The sequence below is a fragment of the Telmatherina bonti genome, assembly GCF_933228915.1.
Source record: "Telmatherina bonti genome assembly, chromosome: 6".
Lineage (NCBI taxonomy): Eukaryota > Metazoa > Chordata > Actinopteri > Atheriniformes > Telmatherinidae > Telmatherina > Telmatherina bonti.
In genome coordinates this window covers 21,003,256-21,025,685 of record NC_136624.1, presented here as the reverse complement: position 1 = coordinate 21,025,685, position 22,430 = coordinate 21,003,256, and the positions used below count along the sequence as shown (strand labels likewise).

At 38.2% G+C, this 22,430-nt stretch overlaps 1 protein-coding gene across 1 annotated transcript in view; it reads right to left on the bottom strand.

Moving 5' to 3' along the window:
• The window catches only part of LOC306757615 (plexin-A2-like), a gene marked incomplete at both ends in the record, with an annotated part of 65,029 nt that extends 42,900 nt beyond the window's left edge, over positions 1-22,129 (bottom strand). The window contains 3 exons of the mRNA XM_079242722.1: positions 4,308-4,442; positions 18,527-18,709; positions 20,906-22,129. Coding sequence (XP_079098848.1) covers positions 4,308-4,442; positions 18,527-18,709; positions 20,906-22,129 — 1,542 coding nt within the window. The remainder of the gene's footprint in view (positions 1-4,307; positions 4,443-18,526; positions 18,710-20,905) is intronic.
• Positions 22,130-22,430: the final 301 nt, after the last annotated feature.

Below are 22,430 nucleotides of genomic sequence, written 5' to 3'. Positions count from 1 at the left end.
TTTTTAAAAATACAGAGAAGCCAATCTGTAGTAGCACACCATCTTGAAACTCATAGTTCCTGGTAAAGGTTGTGTTTTTGTTACAATACATTACAAGCCTGCTTTGAACTGTGCCATCAACATGAAGAGAATAAAGCCATTCTGCACTACCCTGCAAATACTTCTCGCAGAAAATCACACTGTGCAAATACAAACATACAGACAGGAATAATGGATTTAAAGCTAGAACAGAAAAAAAAAAATTACATTTAGAAGAAAGTATTGGTGGATGTCACTGGTGAAATTAATGTGAAACCAGTAGAAGCGTTTGACTTTGATCAGCTTACAAAGGATTCAACTATTCATTTTAAAAGTCATGCAGTTCATGATTACGTAGATGCAGTTGATTTTACAATATGTATGTTATGGTTTTTTTTTCCTTTGGATGACAAATGACAGTAATTATCTGCTTTTCACTGAGTTGCATCAAAGTACAGGTTTTGCTTCTGTTTTTCTCCCTCACACTACAATGCACATGTGCATGCTTGTCATTTTACAATTCGCTAAATTAAGTATTCATTCATAATTTATGTACTGTATCTATTCATGTCAATGCCTTGTATATCATTCATGAGTACACAAAATATTTAGCATTTCTCATCAGGCTTTTGTTTGTGTTCTGTCGCTCTGAGCTGAATTTTTCAGGAGGAACTGATCATTTCAAGCAAACACAGCAAACAAAGGAAAATCATCTGCTCCAGTGAGGTGAAATCTGAGCCTTTCAGCATCAGCATGACAGTAAAACAGCACTGTTAGACCCATATCTTCAGTTTTTGAAATGACTAAATTCTCATTCACATCTAGAATGCCCTTACACTAATGCCTGACCTTGTGATGTTAGCAGTTTGGTATCACTTAAACGCTTTCATCCGGATTTACGGCAACGTTACGAACACTCTCAGAAGGATATATAGGCATTTAGCTTTCCATGATGCCGTCATCCTATATCCTCAGTCTGCTTTGGAAAATCCTTCAACACCACATGACATGTAATAACTAAGTGTTGAGCGGGCTTTTTCTTTGAATTCCACCTTAAATTTGTGTCACTGAAATGTTTTCTTGATGCACAACTTTTGAATTCTATGAGCCTTTATAATATCTAACTAAATACTTTCAAAGCAATACATACACAAAATAAGCTTGCAATTCATATCCTGAAAACTCCGGTCAGCATTTTGACAAAGTAAAGAACATCATTTACATTTTTTTTTTTGTAATTCAGATTATGCTTTGATTTCAATTGGTCACCATGTAGCCAGTAGATTAATGCCTACCAGCAGAATGGCAAGTGCTTCAATATGACAAAGAATTTTCCAAATAATGAAAACAAACACTGTGAACTAAATATTTTTACACTAATGTTGTTCCACCCTTTTTCTGATTTATTTATGGCCTCTTTAGCACATATGCCAAGCAGAATCCATTCCCATCCAGGAGTAAGTGAGTAAATTGGCAAGAGTGCTGAGCTGGCAGAGAGAAGACCACATGCACATTACTAAGGAGGAATTTAAATTCTAAAAATGCATCGTTCATAACAGAATCCAAAAGAGGTGCAAAGGGTGACAGTGAAAAGAGGGGGCAAAGCAGATGAGGGGTAAGCAAAGTAGGACATGTTGTTACCTGTAATATTTCTGACCCCAAAGGACTTGCAGCTAATTTTTTAGCATTGTGGCAACATTATGGAGTGGAGTGCCTTTTGTGTTGCTTTACCTCTCAAGCTTGAAGAGATCCACTTGTTGTATCAACAATTTCAGAACACACTTATATATTTTTTAATGAATTTTAAAAATGTGAATGTGAAGTCAGTCCTTTCCAATTAAAGCTAAAGTTTTAGACTGAATAGCTATAACAGGAATGAGCTTCTGCTACTCCAAGTTGTTTAGTCATGCTGTAAATTCCTTTCTTATTAAATAAATGAAAATGAAACCAAATTTAATGACTGTTTTCCACTGAATTGTCTAATCAGACAAAAATATTTTAACAGAGTTCACTTAATATGTAATGACTACTGTGCACATTTTGGCAACATTTTTATGGTACAATAGATGTCGCTCAACTGACGGTGGGAATATGTCAGACAACAAGACAAAAAAGGTCACACACAGGTAAGGGTAAAAAAAAAATGAGGAGACAGAAGAAACAGAGAGGCAGAGTGAAACAAGAGTGTGCATGAGGGGGATTTCAAGTAATGATTTAGCATTTTACAGAAAGACATTTTGAGAGATTGCCCTGGATAAACCCTACAGCAGCTTCCTCCCTTCCCTCAGGTTTAAAGCCTTAGCCATCACTTCACAGACGGAGGAATGACACTCACTGATTTGTGTATTTGGATTCTGGGCATTTCTGTTCCTAGAAATGATCTAACTAAAGGCACACAGAGATGGGAATAAAAGAAAAAAATGATTTACTGCTGTGAAGACTCTTTTTCATATCAATAATAGCTCCCAAATGGCGTTTTGTTGAGAACATAGTCACACAGGAAAAACACCCATACCCACACACATATACACCAGTACTCTCTTTTTTTTTCTCCCCACTCTTCATCTTCATGCTAACCCTGCGTATTTCACCCGGTGGGAGACAGAGGGGCTCATTGTTATTCCACAAGGGTTGGCTGATCTCAGCCAAATCTGTCTCGCTCCTCATTCCTCATCATTCCTGTATTGTGTGGCTCCCAGGAATCTGAAAATCTCTCATCTCTGGGATCCACTAGAAATGTGGGAAATCTGTGATGTGAAGCCCTCTTCCTTGGGGGATTCCTTACCCGAGCTACGAGAAAATCTGAAGGGAAAGCTGAGCAAAGATGGGGATGGAAAGAAAGAGGAAGGGTTTACTCTGTTCAGAACTCGTGAGAGCTACAAAGCCAAAGCTGTTCTAATATTGAGAGAAAATGCCTGGTCAGGCTGGGCTTAGATTTCGCTCAGTTATCATGCACCACTGAAGGTGGAGTTTGGAGAGTAGCTGGCAATCTCCTTGAAGGAAGCATGTGTCTCCTTGAACGACCAGAGCTCATCAATAAGTGATGCCCTGTCTCTTTCAGTCTATCACAAAAGGAGGAACTGCCTTGGTTTGTTTTAGATAACAGTTTTCAGCACAACCCTGTCTCTATTCTCCACTGCTTCCTTGATAGCATCCCTTGTCTGAAACCTCATATTTTTATGAATAGATGGCTTTTATAATTGTATTGCATTCCATAAAAGAGTTAAAAAAAAAAAAAACAAACAAACTCTGAAATAACTGGCATGATTGCAAGCACCCCAGCGCCCTTTGCTGCTATGTCCTGTGACTCTAGTTCAATACATTCCAGCAGTCAGAAGACAACTGAGCACGTTGATCGAGGCTTTTTTATTTTGGCCACACTGAAACCTAATCCCATTTCACAGTTGCATGCTGCGGTGCCAAAATAATCACTTGATGGGAGTTGAAAGTGATTACCACTGTTCACTCTTATCTCCAATGAGTGCAGAGAGTATCGTCCAGCAACAGCAACAACTGCATGGTTCTGTGATGCTTGGCCAAGTGAGGAGCAGACAGGGGAGGAGGTACAGCCACACAGAATAAAAAGCTTCCAATGGTTTTTCTACGAGATGCGTGTCTTCAGCACATACAAAAGATGCATGTACTGTTCGCATGGATAAGTAATTAGAGCACTGGTCCATCCCCTTACACACAGCCCTACATATTTAATAAACCTTTATGTAGACATATACTTGATGACTGTAGGGGAATTTTCACATTGGTTTTGGTGATAAGTCATCATCATCTGGTTGGATTCCAAGTAAATAGCATTGATTTCAGATTTAACATACACTAATGTTGTTGATTTATAAAACACAGTAGCCCTAACATTAATTCTGCTTTCTGTATAGAATAAGGCAAATAAGGAACAATGCTATGTGCTGTGCCTTGATAAGTAGAATCTAAACAAATCCCTCAAAAGAAGAATTGTTTTTTTTTTTATTTCCCTCAGTACAAATGTAGCTATTTATTTGCTCAAATATATTCCACAGAGTCAAAGCCAAAAGACGGAGAAAAACAAAGAAAAGATAAAAGAATCCATACTGTACATTCCATGTCAAATACAATTTTTAAGCCTCACATTCAGCATCTCGCTCAAGGACATGTCGGCACGCTGAACCCTCACTGTCAAAGAGGCTTGAACTCTGCAGGCTTCAAACAGATAGATGCTCTCACCAATCACTACATCACCACCCAGCTCAAAGCATCTCCTGACAGCTGCACCAAAAAAAAAGAGGGCGTGTCCTCACCTGATTGTCAGACATGACATACAGAGAGTTCCTGTCCAGAGAGAAGGCCATGTCCCGGAGGATGGGGTTGCTGTCCTTCATCACAGACACTGTCTCATACAGCATTCCTCCCTCCACAACACCATCCAGCCTGATCTACATAGACAAACAGAAATGAAGAGAAATTAAATGTCATTGAGTGGTAACTGTACATGTGCCTGCTATTTTTCATCTCACTTTTATGACCACTAAGTCTGACAATGTTTTTCTTACAATTTACTATTTTAAATCATTGTAAAACAACACTTAAAAGAGGACAAAATGCATTTTTCTTCAGATTTGGAATCAAGTTGGGGTTTTTTTCTATCTTTTGGTTTTTGTATTTTCCCTACTATTAGATGACCTCCACACCGAAAAGAACATTTGAGCCTTTTTTTAATCTTAGAAAGAAAATATTGTTTAAGCTTTAGTTCTGAGAGGCATTCTTGATTAACAATACAACCACTCATGTTGCTTTGTCAGCTGGTTGCAGGCATGGTGCAATCAGGTGACCTTCATAAACTGTGCATTTTTATTTAATCAGAGAACCAAATTAAAAGAAAAAAATCATTTTAAAACATTGCTTAAAAGTTGAGTGAAATTCTTCTGCTGCATTGTTTAGAAATATGCTAAAGTAATTTAAGAATATAAGGTTTAATCTCGTAATAATGAACATTTTGGTTAGTAACTATATTTCATTTACATATGAAATGGTGAGTGTTATTTTCACTTAGATTAAATAACTTTTCAATTTTGCCACAACTTCACTTGCAACTTTAGCCATGAAAGATGGATGCTAATTTTCTGCTGTGACTTCTGAGCTCCAAGTCACATCGAATGCACCAATACACACAGTGAAAAAAATAACCCCAAGATCTGTAATGTTGATGACATTTCATCTAACATCATTTTTTAATTATTCAAGTAAAATACAAGAGGAGAATTTCACTAAGTTAAAGGCCATAATAAATGATGAGTAAAACAGTCTAATTATTATAACTCCTACGGTTGGTGTTTTTGAGTCAGATTTAATACCTTATCAAATATATATAACCTCCAAAATGGTTGACTTGTAATCAATACTGAATTCATTCAGAACACTAACAAAATATAAGGGAGGCATGAATTAGAAAGCTGCATAGCCTGCGTGTTATGCGATACAGAGTATCACGTAACATTCATAGACAGGCAGGAGGTACAACACAAAACATGACCTACGTGTTGCTGGTATAGACTCGTAAATGGCTTCTTGCATAACGATCATATATATTGATTTTTCTGTACCAGTGTAACATTGCAGTATATCAGCTTTAGCAAAGCTTTACGTCATGAACCACATGGTCTTCAGTTTCAAACACAGTAGCAGCAGCAGGTCGATCATCACATCAAAATGACAGAGCATATGAGACAAGGTGAGCTTGTGTGGGTAGTTAAGTTATTCAGTTTGCAATCAATCATCTGTAGCTGACTCATTTGAGAGTCAATTGAAAGAATCTTAGCAACACCTAAATCAAGTAGCCACTATTCTTTTGTGTGTTATATTATAAGCAATTTAAGATAATGTTGTGTCTATGTAGCTCTATGGGCTCTGTCATCCTTGTAGCAGAGAGTGAGATATAGTCGATACAAGTGAACAAATGGGAAGAGAAAGTTGCTCTGAAGTTGCTAAGGAGGAACCTAGATGCTGCAGTGTTGTTCAGTCAACCCTTTGGACTTTTGTAGCTTTTGTTACTATGATGTGTTTTGAGTGAAACATTTAAAAAAAGAAAACTTTAGCAAATATTGTAAAAACAAAACCATGTCCTTAAAGCTATAAGCAAATCAATTGCAACTTTCTAGTTATAACTTTCTTACCAGTACCACCTTCTGTTTAGGATGAAGATATAAATGACTTACCATTACATAAAGTAATGGTGTTGTTACATCACTGCTCCCTTGTGGAATAATAAATGCACATTAATGCTTTAGAACCTCATATTACAATGTCCAGGTGGGAGAAACTGGATATACAGCCGTGAACAAACACGTGTCCTGTGTAACTACTTTCCCATTTCATAACTACTGTACTTCGTTGTAACTCACCATCATAATTAAACCTTACGTTGTCATGTCCTTGTCTAAAGTCTGTCCCTTGCATGTTAATTCTTGCTGCAAACACACAGTGGACAGAATAATATGACAAACTCAATACTTTAAAATGGTTCCCTGTAAGCCAATAGGTGACCTATGTATATACAATGGCTGTAATACAAACATAAGACAAGTATGAGTGCATCATTTTAGAGATACTGGAATGAATTATGGTTGCAAGAAGAAGAATTAATTCCGATTTTCTCAATCAACTTGGTGTACAACTTCAAAATATGTCAATGAGGCTTTAGCTGTTGGAAGCTCCTTTCATGTGGCTATGCCCCTCTTTTTCCAGTCTTAATGCTAAGCTAGCGTTTGGCTAAAACATCACAGAGCTGGATTTTGAAGAGATGAAATTGATGTTTATCTTCTTATCTACCTTTCAGACAGCAAATAAGCAAAATTCTCAAATGTCTGCCTCTCAGCTTAGCTACAGTTTGGATTAAACTCACACTCCCTGTGAGTTCCTGACATGTGAATGAACACTTGCACAATAAACTGGGGAGCAAGAATATGCAGTGAATGTTAAGTGTAGATTTGTTGATTTTGTTTAATCATAAAATTAGCACACATTATCACAGTCAATGGTGAGGATTCAGAAAACAAAAAGATAGATTAGTTCTAATTTAGTAATCAAATAGCCCATTGCAATCCTGACCCTCGCTCACCCATAAGGTGAAAGGAATTAAGTTCAAAGATGTGTTTGGCAAGCTCTACCTTCATTTGACTTTAGAATGACTTTCAGAGAGAAAAAATCTTTTGGGGCTCAATAAATGTAAACATAGCAGATGCACACCGGTGAGGGGATTTCAATTCTCCCTCTCCTGCCGACATACGGCATCTGTTGTTTCAGTTAAGCAAATAAATAAGCAGCTATGTCCTCAAACAAAGTGGGATGCTGAGGAAAGCATTGATAGGTAAGAATGTAGAAATGTAAGAATGCTAATGCTAATGAACCTACTGATGCAAATATAAACTCGATACCACATAATGGAACTGTTCATCTTTTTGCCAAAAACCTATCTCTATTTCTTTGTCTACAGTGCAAAGTACACTTCCCAATCTTCAAAAATCTTCACTCAGAAGGTCTGAAACTGGAGTAAATGACATGAAATAGTTCTGATACCTTGACATAAAAAATATTGGGCAGAACCTTGAAACAAAGGAGAAAAGTCAAACACAAAATAAAGCAAATCCTTGTTTCCTTCATCCATTACTCTTTATCCCCTAAAAATAATAATATTAATAATAAAACTTATTAACTATGCAAACCCAAGTTGTTGCGCCATTTAAATTCCACGGAAAGTGTCTCATTAACTATGTGATGCAATTATAGTAAAACTGAATTAATTTCTCAAATGTAATAATAAATGCAAGATAATGATGAACTGGAGCAGAGAAGCGCGGAAGTGTTTTGAAATGTTTGCGGTATGATTATGCCACATCTTCTCAGCATGAATCCTAACACGGGGCTTCACCACCCAAATCAGATTTGACTGCAGACGATTTTGAAATGTGCCAGATCAAGCTCATGCATGGTGGAAAAGCTTCTGCATTCTCTCAGCGGGGAAAGTCAGTCAATACAAACTGATTACATGATTGGATCCCCCGAGCACCAAAACTTCATCAGTCAATCACAGCTCCAGCTTCTGGGCAGCTGTACCTCTCCAACAGTCACAAATGAAGAACAGACGGAGGATATATTTGCACCCAAGGACTGTATTTTAATTTATGTAGGAAGTAGGGCTTTTATCGTGGTGAGGCAAGAAAGCACAATAATAAGATGACATAATCTCTCAACTGTAAGTTATCAATAGGACATGGTGTGTCTCTCATCTGTCAGATTGCAATTGCGTGGAAACCTTGCACAATTTTATCCTTTAAATAGTCATTTTAAAATAAAGATTTATCTCAGAACTAAGCTTCTTTCACTTCTGGACACTGCATTGCTTCATTCTCTTGCTCCAGTTCCTCCTCCTTATCCCATTCCTCCTGTCCTGCAATCCCACACAGTAATAGAAACAGTTTATATTCATTTTTCCCACACTCTATGTTTAGAATAGCACTATATCTGTGCTGAAACCACACTTTTAAAAAAAACAAAACAACTAAAAAAAAAACTACAGACTTATGTGAGTTTGGTTGGGTAGGATGAGGGTTGCCAGAGATGCGGGGATTTGCTCAAGCAAATTCTGACCCATCATGACCAGTCCGAGGTGTTTGATTTCAGTGGATTTAAAAGTGGTTTTTATCATCTAAAGCAGAGCTGACCAGGCAGAAGCCCTCTGGGAGTACAACAGGTCCTCAATCTCTCCTTAAGCCCTGCAGCTTCTTAATGAGAGTAAGGCGGGTTTAATTGCTTTTATAATGAGCCTGCTTGCTGAAGGTGACACACAAAGTTGCAAACACACACTCAAAACATCCTACACAGAGAACGTCTTGCAAACAAAAATAAATGATACTAAACTACACTCCAGCTAGTTTCTCTCATGAAACTGGATCTCTTGTAAGCACTATGCTGGGTTGTAGTCCTTCAGTAACACACATACCCACTAGTACAACTATAATATATTTAGTAATACAATAAATATCCACATAAATCAATGAAAAAAAAGTAATTTTCTGTTCACTTACTGCAAATAAGGACTTAGTACAGTACAAAAAATCACATTTAAAGTGTTGTTAAAAGACATTAATGTTGTCAGTGTTAGTCTTTCTCTTAGACAGTCACATCATTATACAATTCAACTGATGAGGGATGAGATAGATGCTATAAAAGCTCAAGGTTAGCTGTATTACTCAGTATATAAAGCAGTTCATTCTCATATTCGTTCAATGCAAGGGGGAGAAAAAGTAAATTGTTAATTTAGTTGCTCTATAGCATATTGTTTTAATGTACGCATCAGATGTTAGTCACCCTAAAGAGTTTTCTGTTCTCTGCTTCTTTTGTCCAGCAGCTGTAGATCTGTTCCACCCTTCCTCCCACGCACAGTAAAGTGTATTGGGGTTTTGCTGAACCCTCCTTTTCTTGTGTGGTCTTTGTAATATAAGAGAAGAATAGTACAGATTTGGCATTAATACCACATGTTCATGTGCCCCTAGCTTGTCTCTCATTTCATTCCTCTTTCCCAGCATTCCACAGCTGACGTGGGTATATATTTAACCCATGAATATGTAAGCCAATAAGAGCAATATCCGTCCTGCTGTTTAAATTCCCTTGCAGAACCTGTGGTGGTTATAAACAACCCAGCTTAGCTTGGCTTCCACAAACAGATATGCAACCTGAGCCTCTGTGTGCTTAATGAAAACAGCCTCTCACTCTTACGCTCTCTCTCATGGATGGCTTTCCATCTTACCCATCAGGCTGTACTCCAGTCCTGTGAGAGCTAAAGAAAACAAGGAACGACTTCTAAGATGTCACTTGGCTTTAGCTGCACTAGCCTGGATGTAAAGCTGCCAGAACTTGTATAAGAAAATCACCTCCCCAAAAGTCCTTTCAGTGAGAGTGTACATATGGGACTGGTTACTGTTGATGATATTGAAGCAGGAGAAAAATGTCCTTTTTTTTAACTCCAGATTGTAAATTTATGTTTATGAGTTAACGACAATTCAAATTTGAGAGTTTGTCCGTATACGGTCGGCCAGCCTGTGCACAGTTAACCTAAACATATGGACAATGACCCAGGAGGCAAAGAGCAATCTGTTCAACCAATCATTCCCAATCTGCCACGATGACAAGGTTTCGTCTGTCACTGAGGACCTTGTTTGTCTGCTGTCAGACACAGTAAGGTTGAAGTAAAAGTTCAAGATAGGCTCCAGCTTCCTATGACTCTGAATTGGACTAAGTGGTGAAGAAAATGGATGGATGGATGGATGGATGAACTAAACTTAAGTTATACAATCTCTTTAGGACAGTATGCTGGTAACCTGTGATTAGACACATTCGATCTAAAGTGAAGCAATATTTTTTCATCAGGAAGTTTAACAGTGCACCGTACATAAATGTTCCAGTTCTCTGTTAATAAGACTGCAGAAATCAAACATTTCAGTTCTATTGTAGATATATAAAGATTGTAAGCAAGACTGACTTTAGTGCAGGCTTTAAGGGGAGTGCTTCAGGCTTGAATCTTTATTATGATACAAAGGAAAGCAGTGACATAAGGGCCAGACAACTGTCCACCTTTAAGGCTGAGTAACTGTGCATATGGTGGGACTGTGGATGACAGCTGAGGGGAGTATGCATTGATTAACCCATATATTCATGATAGCTCTGTGAATGCTAAAGAGGCAAAGCTCATGGGTAGAGCTGGGAGTGGGAAGCAAATGAAACAAAAATATCACTGAGGTAGAAATGTGTATACCAAGACTCCACACAGAGAGACGGCTTGATCACAGCCATAAGATATGATGTGTGGTGGCAAAATGTGACCTGGCGTGAGGTCAACACTTGGGTTAGTCATATGTTTTTGTAATTCTAAGTTATTCTTTAGTCTTCCAGATAAAACAGCCAAATCCTCAGTTTTCCTAAACCTTCAGCTGCATGGCAATCCTCCAGACCTTCATCCCACAGTTTGTATAACTTAACCACAGCCTCCTCAATGTCTATGCATGTTCACTTCTTTCTCCTTAAGGACGTGGTTTCCTGCTCTCTGTTTCCTGTCCTTCTCTTCACGACCCCCATCCCGCCAATCATTCCCATTGTTTGTCAGGTTCCCATGGCCCACCAACAAAAGCAGTGGGAGGGGGACAGTGGAACAATTCATGCCCCCGTATGGTCTTCATTTTCTTGACCGCAATGCAGTCACAGAGCTCTTGTACACTTATATTTGTGTGCTAAACTGTAGAGAGAAGAGAAAAAAGTTAAAGTGAACAAAGACTTGGGGAGAAAGACCTAGCTATAAAATAAAAGAAGCAGACATGGAGACCTTTCTCTGTTATTGAAAAAATCACCTCTTTTAATACCTTTTACTATTTCTATTGTACCAAGACATTAAATGACAATCCATTCTGTGGACTTTTACCCTTCAGGTTCAGCTCCTTGTATCAAAATCCTTTCACTTTAGCCACAAACTTACCTATTCTGCCAGTGTCTCAGAAACCCAATTTAAGTGATTTCAATCAGCAAATCAAATCTCCCATTCCCAGTCTCCTCACAAACTGTGACTTTGAAAAATTCAAGTCATTTAGCCATACACTGGAGAATTTCCCCATCTGCTCAACTCTCAATAAGCAGTAATGAATCTACTATTTGCACACAAGAGTATGTGACTCAGGCTCTATTTGCTGTAAGCTTAACATTTTGAGACATTTCAAGGGAAATATGGTTGCTGAGTAGTTGGAGCCACAAAGGTAACATGCTGGACCATTTGTGTTCGATTAAACATTGCTTCCACTCTTGTTAAAGCACCTTGGAATTATATTTGCCTTAACTAAAGTTAGGTATCTTATAGTGACTGAATGGTAAGGCATTACTAAAAGGTTCACAATTAATACTATCAAAAATAAGAAGCTTTTTTATTATTATTATTTTCATGGAAAAATAGGGAAAAAAATAAGAAGCATCTTTCTATTTTTTATTTTTTTTCATTCTGCATGATAATCTAGTGCATCTAAGGATAACTGCACTGCAGTAAGATTTCCATAGAAAATCAATTCCACTCAACAACTGTCATGTGTTTGCAGCTGCCACAGGGTAAGCCAAGATATTATGTCACTCCACAATGTGTTCTGCTTATTTGCATGCTTGTTATGTTGAGACAAATGTCTGCCAAAAAATGTAAGATAGCATCAAAATGCAAAAATATGTCTGTGTTTTTCTTCAAATTTGACTTATTAAATTAATTGATAAAAATAGCACAGACATTACATTCATGAAGTCATGTAATGCTACCATCAGATATGAGATGCTGAATTAAGCCGCTTTTGGACATGCACTCCTCTATAATCTGACAGCAACTGAGCATGACTTCATCACTGAAAGGTTGTGACACCACAGCAACAAGGTCAGAGTTAGTATTTATGTATTGCTTACAACATTACACATGTTTTAACTGCACACAGTTACATTAATGAATGGACATGCACGGCATCAGGTAAATCTGGTGTATGATCTATTTTATAGAGAAATCTGATAGATTATTATATCATTAAATGAATGTCAGCCCTGTCAAATCTCTTTCTAATCCCTGGAGTTTCCTTTTATCATAAAATGCTTAACAATCTATTTTATTATCCTCTGAGCCACATAAACATGCAGAAACCCAAATCTTTCTGCACTCTCCTCTCTACGTGTGTCATATATCACACAGCAGAGACAGTAGAGGACATCGTGACGTTGTACCCAGGCGAAGTAAAAGATAATATTTTGTCAATCTAACAACTGCATTCATTAATTTAAGTGCAATAAAGCTTTATAAATTAGGGATCTATTATCACAGCACTTGTTGAAAAAGCTTCAACTTATGTAAGAAAAAGAGTATTTTTAACTGTTCCTACTGCAGCTACATTGTAGTTATATGTTACCCAGTCACAGCTTAGTTATCAGGCAACATAACATCTTACAGAAAGAAGGCTCTGACCTCTTGCATCATAGCTCATTTTATGTATGCCCCAGTGTCATGCAAAATGTAAATACCACATTTACTTCTTTCTCTGCCATCAGTATGTCTGAGTTAGGCTGTTTGGCTGCTTAAAACTTGTGAATGACTAAATACAAAATACTGTCTGTGAATCTCTGTCTGTATGAGAGAGAGAGAGAGAGAGGAGGGCATGGACATTTGTATTTGTGAGTTCTCAACATGTCTTTCAGTGTGGATTTAAAGAGCAATGACGAAAACCACAATAAACCAAAAATACTGTTGTTTTTGAGGTTCAAGAGCTCAGGGACAGTCTTAGTCATGCTTGCTCAGATATATTGCAGAGCCTCACTTCAGCAGCAGCTACACTACTGTCCTCAGATGTGCATCAGTGTTGCAATAAATTGTTAAAACTTTGATGTGACAGAGCTGATTCAAATGTTAATTTTTGCCTTCTCTGGGTCCTTTTTGCATTTGCTAACAAGTGGAAACCATGTTCCTGAAAAGCTGAATCCCTTCACACCTCCTTGAGAGTGTAATAAATTTAAATAAGGACCAGTGAGAGATAATGACCTGAATTACCTGGATTCACCTCATCACAGTACGTCAGTCAAAGTGAAAAAGATCCTCTTGTTTTCAGCCTGGAGTTATCAAACAGGGTCGCAGTAGTCAGCTTAAATTAACCACCACATGCAACAAAGCGGTGGTACATAATGACTGAAACGTTCAGTTATACCTGGAACAGGAGCAGCCTAATCAGGAGCGGTTGATGAGTTTATCCATATGCGACACAGAGCGTGGATACCAAGACTGCTAGTTATGCTTGTGACCTCTCACCCCACTGACACCCTCTATATGGCAAGCTTGACCTTTACTGCTCGACTGATCCCCTGATGGCATTTATTGTCATGCCCCATTTCCACTGAAGCTGTCCATTTGGGTGTGATGGAATAGGATTGGAGAGGTGACCCTGTGCTCCTTGCGAGCTCCTGGGAGTGTGAGATCATGGCTGCTCATTCAGTAAGTGTAATGACTGTACATCAGGCCATTAGACACCCTGCACTTAACTGCAGTAATGATGGATGTCTCACTTTGTTCAGTTAAAGTTATCACTCAAAACACACTCACTTTGCCCCCAGTGTTTTGTTTTTTTTTTTGTTTTGGTTTTTTTTTTTGGGGGGGGGGGGGGGGGGTGTATTCATCATGAAGCAATCTTTCTTTTTCTAATGTAATACATCAGCCTCTTTCTTACCATATATCTGGTTTTTATTTTCCCCTTGCACATTCTTCTATCTTTGCCTCACACCTCCTGTTTTTTCCTTCCCCTGCTTTCTTATTGTCATGCTATCTTGTCTTTTTCCCCTATGGCTCAGCAAATGAAAGAGCTGCAGTGATGCTATCTGTGCCCCCAGTCTGGACCTTGGTGTGTGTGTGGCTTGTGTGTCAGACAGATTTCTCCTCATAAGACTGAGTCACATGTCACAACAGTCCTCTCACACATTTCTTCAGTCCTGCTGCATGCTGCACCACTGTGCAGTAACTGGAGCCCATGGACCTCGTAAGTCAGTTCAGTTAGATCAAACTTTTAGGAACTTGATCATAATAACTCCATACAGGATATATTTGCAATGAAACATGATAGACAATTATCTGAATCAACTTTATGAATCTCACAGAGTGGGTCATCCTTTGTCTCCATGTCTGGTGTAAGATGTCCTACAGTCGTGAATTTCTGTTCTGTTCATCAGTTTAGCAGCATGTTTAGTAAGCACTGTGTGTAGTAAGGACCACCTCAGTGAGTTTCACTCATCCAACTGGATTCCTTCTTATACTTGTTTGTTTGCAAATATACATTTTTGTAATCTACAGCTAAAATTACGAATCAGCCTGGTTAAAACAGGGATCCTCAATCCTGGTCTTCAAGGGCTGGTGACCAGCAGGTTTTCCAAGTGTCCCTGCTGAAACACACCTGACTCAGACTCAGCCTTGGTCCTCTGCACATGTTTGCTAAATATGCACTGATTTGAGTCAAGTGTGTTGCAGCAGGGACACTTGGAAAGCCTTCAGGACACTGGCCCTTGAGGACCTGGATTGAAGATCCCTGGTTTACAACTTAATATTCAGTTCATTTCTGTTTGAGCTACTCTTGCAGTTCTACAACCCTTAACTTGGGTTATTATTTCTCTAAATATCTAATAAATCCTCTTTGTGTAGATTAGTGATTAGCTGGATCTTGGTGTTAACTGCTAAGATAGAGAACTAAATGTTTATTTCCAACCAAGTTTATGACTTAATCATAGCATATAACTGAATATTCAAGAGGAATCTTATTATCTCCATAACTGCCTTCTTTTACCAGTAGAAATACAACTGGGTCAGATCAAGATATAGTTTTACATTTTCCACCATTTAAAAGTTTATTGGCAGACTGATTAAATGACTCCTTATAAATCACACTGTGATTCTGCTCTAGTGTCATGTTCTAGTATCTGATGCCAGTAAAGGTAAATCTGTTTTATGAAATGAGCAGTAGGCCTATATGTTAAAAAATGAAAGAAAAAGAATTTTAAAAATTCTAGGATAATTCATTGTCAATTCAATCATGAAAGTTCTTTTTACAGCGTGTGTTTTTGGCTTCATTTATCAAGCTTAATTGTGCTAAGACAAAATTCAAGAATTATGTCCAAAAAACTAAATTTTGTATTCAGATATATTCAGATGAACAGACAATCTTTGCCGTCCTAACTATTTTCCAAACATGGCCACCCTTGGCTTCCACAAAGGGCAGAGGGAAACGTAAATATATCTGTAAATGTATCTGTATAGCTTGTAGCCTGAGCTCTCAGGCTATTTTTATATTCTTTTATTCTATAATAAAGGTTATTAAATACTACTGATCTCAAGAAAAACAGATCCAGAGGAAGAGAGGTAGATTCAAGTTGTGGGTCATCCCAAACCCATCAAATGACTCCACTGAATTTAGGTTTAAATTAATGAAAGAAGAATTGATGTACAATATCTCTGTTATTTTGACCAAAGCAATGTCACGACATTTCATTAAGTCCTCGGGAAAATGCGTCAGCTTGTGAAACAAAGGGCAATTTATTTCTCTTTGCACACTATATTTAGCTCCAGACTTATATAAGTATTGCAGAACTGTGTCTTGAATGAGTAAAAGTAAACAACTCAGTCGTTGATAAATGATATAAAAGAATACGTCTTCCAATGTAGCAATGCAACAAAAATCAAGGTCATAATCTTAAGTATCCACAGGCAACTATTGGTACATTCATTTCATTGTCAGATTTTATCTTTGTTGTCTTTGATTAATCAAAAACTGAAAACTGATTTGAAGTTTTGTAAGAATGGAGGCACATTAAATCTCTGAGAAATGTGAATTAGACATGGAGTTAATTGTATTTTCTTTCATCAGGAGACATCAGGAGGAACAAAAACCACATCCTAAGTGCATTTGCATCTCATTTTGTCTGCAAACATGTAAAAACAATTCTTGTCAGATGCACATAAATAATGCTCATAAATCACTGAATTGGTCCTTTAGGTAATTTGTAAAACTAAAAGCAATTCAAAGCACAATCCACCAGAACACATTTAAAAAAGAGCAACTATTGGAGCATAATGTTTTGGGTTTTTTTTTTACTTTACATCAATTTGGGCACAAAATGTAGCGCTCCATTATTACTGTACCTTTGTTCAGCTGTATAATGTCCCAACATAATCACTATGATATATGTCCATACCAAGTTGTGCTAATTAGATCATTAATTGAGCTGATTATGATGTTAATTGGTGTTAATGGATTAAGGATCATTATGACATTATGTAATGAGACACAAAAATGACTGTAACTGATTTGCCTCAGTGGTGTTTATCTCATGGATAACAGATTAATGTGCAACAGCTCAAATAATTAACTGAAGAAAAGGATTTAAAGTATATTCTGTATTTTCCACAAAAATAAATAAAATGGTGTATTTGTCATGTAGCAACCTGGAATGATGTAGATATTTCAGCTCATATTACCCAGATAGCAAAGGTGGCAGGGAGCTTTGAGAAATAAACCTGCTGTCACAGTGATGTCATCTTTGCTTGAGCTCTCACCCTTCAGTCTACAGTCTCATTGAGGAGATCTAAAGACATGAGCTTTATGAGACTTGGTAGGTCTAAAGGAAAAGATTATATCAACTTTATGACAGAAAAAAAGAAAGTGTTTTGGTATCGTTTGCTTCACCGTCTGTCTTCTGCAAAGCACCTACTTTACCACAGCGCTACATGAGGACGCTACAGCACACCTTTAATGTTTAAGTGTCAGAGATTTTTTCTAAGGCTCTTAGAATGACTGAGAAAGAAATTATTTTTAAGCGAATAGTGTTTCAGTTTTAGACTGAATAAAAAGCAAAAAAAAAAAACACTATGTATGGGCACCCCAAGTAGCTGAATATGACGACAGAGATAACTCTAACACATTTACTAGCTTATTTGGGCTGATGTTGAGAGATTTCAAACAGTTAACAAACGTCTTATGGAAGCCTAGGAATTCGAATATAAAAAAAAAAAATGGTGGTCTGTCTGAACTTGTCTGACCTATTTAAAGATTCTTAAAAACTACAAAAGATGTTGAAATAAAAGTGAAAAAAATTATTTTATTACACATCAGCAGGGATAGGGTTATTTAGCACCAGTAGTAGTAGTCAGTAAAATTCTCACTACAAAGGGGATTCAAAATGTGGTACAGATTAAAGGATGATTTGTTTGTACAACAGAATATGATCTAAAGCAAACCCAAAAGTCAACAACAGATTAGAGATGCAACGATAGCCGTAAATGTTCTGTGCTCATCAGTAATTTTCCATCCAAACTCTGTTGACCTTAATAAAGTAGCCCAAAAAAAGATGCCCAGGAATCACAGAAAACTGGTAAACATTTAAGGAAGAATGGGGGTAACAAATAAAACTTGAAAGATTCTTAGTTAGCAGCAAAGAGTTTAAGAGTTCTGACACAAGAGTGCTATCATGAAATGTGCCCAGACTTTTAATCCTCTTTCTTCATTTTTCTTTTGAAAAGATTATATATCTGAAAATATAATCTTGCATAGTAAGACATTTTGGGGTGTCAAATTTTTTTTTATTCCATAATATAATAATAATGACTGTCCAGCTAGCTTTCTATTATTGTTAGGTAGGGTTAGTTAGAACTGTTTACATTTATACTGGAAAAATGTTGGTCCAGAAGTTGTTGTTTTTTTTCCTTGGACCTTTGACATATCGCTGGACTTGTTTACAGGTGTGGTAAAAAGCTGCTTTGTAGGAAAAAAATCATAACAATGTTCACATTCTTTATCTTAAAAAGTTACTTTTTTGACTTTATAATGAATTTACTGATTGAACTTTTTCAACCAAATAATTTCTGGGTGAAACAAACAAAAACAAAAAAGCTTAAAGCCTTATCTGCTAGTGGCAGTGTATTGCATCTCACCTTCTTTAGGCGTCCACTCCTGCTTCCCAGGAAGACAACACTGTGTCCGTTGTAGATGTAGGAAGTGACAGAGGTCAGCCTGTCCCTGCTCTCGGTGAACACTGTCCGACCCGATACCAGCTGAGAGCCCCCCAGGGGCTGGTTTATATCCAGGCCACAGAAGTGATCATCGATGGGAACAGGCTGTGGAGAGAAGATGTGAAGATGAGGAAAACATTGGAAACATTTTTGAAAAAAGTGTTGTTGTCGTTTTCTTTTTGTTTGTTTTTTTTTGTGTGTAGAAAACAATGTGGGGCTCGATATAAGGACGGGGAAGAAAGAGGAATAAAGATGAGTAATAAAAAGAGGGAAGTGGAGGTAATGAGAAAGGGTGAGTGGGGGGCTGAGATTACTGCAGACACATGCAGATACAAGATGAGGATGCACACTGACTTCTGGTAATCCTAACAAGCATTAAGTGCACAGCTTTCAGGGTTAAAAATGTAACATCAAAAGGGGTTCAGGCTGCTGGGCTTCCCAACGAGCCTTAGAGGAGGCAAATTCATGGAGCAGACTTAATTGCTGATGGCAACATGAGAAACTCTGTGTATTTTGTGCCTGTTTCTGTGATTTTTGGATTGCTTGATCTGACATCACATAAACACACAGCACAGGAGATGTCAGGTTTTGATTAAGCATCAAAGAGAGCTGCATGCATAGCAGTCCAACTAGATCTACTAACATGCACCTCAAACCTTTGCTAATTGCCTCTCACTTGTTATATAAAACCACCTCTTCAAGGCTGTTAATTTCTTATTTCACATCTCTGACTTCTTATGCTCCTACTAGTTCACACTATGGTATTTTTGTTTTTCTTTATTTGTTGGTTTCCATCACATGCTATGCCTGAGTTTAACTGAATGTGATCAGTGAAATGAGCTGACTCCACCCGACTTGCTCTGAGTTTTCTCTCTTCTGTCCAAATTAAATGTTTTTTGCTTGTTTGTTTGTTGTTGTTTTTTACCTGTAATGTAAAATAAAGACATGCTGCAGTCGAAAAGGGAAAACACATGCATATAAGGTCTCTGGAGCCTTAAAAATTGTTATTTCATTGTATTTGATCAAGGCAGATGCATATAACTGAACATATGTCCCACATAATATGGAAATGGATGATGAACATGTAGTTGTTGTTCAAACTTTGAGCCATTATGCTAAAAATATTTTTCAGTGAAGTAGTTTGATGGTACATTTTTCAACGTAGACCAAAGTAAATATGACATATTCTGACGTATGAATTTGATGTTAATGAAATTATGTTGATAGCAACAAGAGGTTTTAAGACTGACCTGATCAGCATTTATCATCTGGTTAAAAGTTCACATTTTGACCAAGTTTTCATGCCATTCAACATCAGCTTTATGTACATATTGTTTATGTTGTACAGATACATTTAATGTAGCTTTTTCTGTCTTCGCATGAGCATGCTAACATAAGTATTTTTCATGCAATCATCTGTTAGGTAGAGATTGGTTTGATCACTGTAGGTCTAAACTATCTGTATTGCATACAGATAGCATACAGTCATCCATGTTTTTTTCCAGACAGTTTTTATGTTGTCTTTTGACAGCAGTATTGACTTTAAAACCACTCTGTTGCATTTCTCTAGGCCATTGAACTCTAACTGACTTGTCAATCATCTCCAAAGACATAAACCAAATGTTTTAATCTGGCAGTCTATTGTAGAAACAAAGGAGTCCATACTTGAATTAATGTGTATCTCTTTTTTTCATCATTTGCTTTGATGAATAACATTACATCTTATTTATTTGATAGCATGGCTAAATCAAAGTTGAAGTCAGGAATCACTAGAGCAATTAATGTGATGGAATCACTGTTTTTATGGTTCGCTTTCAGCATATTTCCACAAGGGCCACTCATTATGCAGAATTATATTTTTCACTAAGGCTCAGACTTGGACAATTACAAGAAAGCCCTTTTCTCAAGATCAAGAACAGGTCTCAGAGGATTCAAGTACTGCTGACAGCGACAAGAGTAGGAGAAAGAAGATGGGAAGACAGAGGAAGAGAAAGGGGAGGAGAAGGAGGTGGGAGTCTGTGCCCAAACCCCTGAATGATATCAAAGCTCTATACAAAACTCCTCTGATTAGCATTGTGAAATTAATCTCCTCCAGCTCTTCTCCTCTAATAAGATCCAGAGTGTTGAGTGGTTTCTTCAGCATAGCAAAGGCTGTCTGCCTAACAGGTGTTAAAGATGCTATTAAAGTTGTGGGAGAACCAGCCGTCTTTTGGTAAGCTTATAACCACCACTATAGCAAATTCATAGTTGGCCAAAATGTGTTTGTGTGTTGTGAGATAGTATTGTATACAGTCCACTTACCGCCTTGGTGCACTGCACATCCTTTCCCAGCAGCCAGTGCAGCTCCAGGTTTCCTTCTCCTTGGTAGCAGGACTGCAGCCGCTCCTTAATGCGTGCATTAATGTCTTGAATGGTGAAGATGCAGAGAGCAGAGTGATCTGAAGGATCATGGTACTGCTTTTGTCCCTTGGAGAACACCGCAAAAAGGATGTCCTCCTGAGCGCTGATGTTGAGCGACTTAGCCAGCACCCTGCCAGCCTTAGACAGGTAAGCCGCCTGCAGCAGACGGTACTCCTCGCCTTTATGTACGCACCCCACGGGAAGTGACACATAGGAGTGGAACTTCTTGTCACCTTTGCAGAGTCGGATGATGCGAGATGTGTAAAACAGGTCACCAGGGGAGCTGCCTGCAGGCATCCCATTCTCTGGGGTCTCTGGCTGGACGGTCATGAAGTAGACAAAGCTTCCACTAGAGAAGCCATAGATGTAGTAGATGTCAAAATGCGGAACAAGAGCCAGTGTGTCGGAAGGGATTTTGATGAGAGATGAAACAAAGTCAGTGTGAAGCTCGTAGTCCAGCATGGCAGATGATTCTGGGTCACGAGGGAGCTTACGGCTGGAGATAGTAGGAAAGTAATCCTGTTTGCCACCGACAGCAGTGCCAATGTACAGAGTGGCATCCTGACCCTGGGAGGGCACAACAACACCGAACATTGTCCCTGTCTGGTTGTCACTTGACAGATAGTGCTCTTTCTTGTGAGTGGGCTCCACAAGGATGAACAAGTCATCTAGTCTCATCAGCTTACAGACTCCCTGATAGAGACTGCCGCAGGCCAGCAGTCGGTTGTTAGAGTAGTCGATAAGCAAAAGTTTGTTAACATTGTCCGTAGAGGCTAAAGGCTCAGAGCAGGGCTGCACAATCAGAGGGGGATAACACGCTTTGTTATCATACTCTGGCCCTGTGTCATGAGACACTAGGAGGGTTAGATTAGCAGACAACTTGTAAATGCGGTTGACAGCTCCAATGTAAAGCGCCCCAGTGGACTGATGTACTGTCAGATGATTTAACGACCATTCCCTCCTCTCTGATTGGAAAGTGTTCATAGTCTGTCCAAGAGTCATCTTTTGATTCACACAGATCAAAGTCAACAGCCACAGGGCCAGGGGCCATGACATGACCTTTAGAGGACAGTGACCTTTAGCGAGGCCTCCGTAAGTCCATTCTTTATCCGAGCACATCCCCATCCCCAAAGGGCTTCGCAAAATACCAGGCTCAGACAAATGGGTTTGTGTGCCAGCACGAAGCAGGACTTGCTGAAAATGATGAGCTGAACTGTGGTCTTGTCCTTTGAAAGTAATCTTCACATCATTCTGGAAGAAAAAGAGAAAGGGAAGCTTATAAATCTGAAAACAAGTCTGATGCATTTATATCTGCTACACTGTAAAAGAAGACTAAATGACTCCCCAAAACAAAGCGCTGACACAATGTAACTGTGTGTTCTGTCTGCTTGGGTGGCTAATTACATGATCCAAATGTTTTTAATAT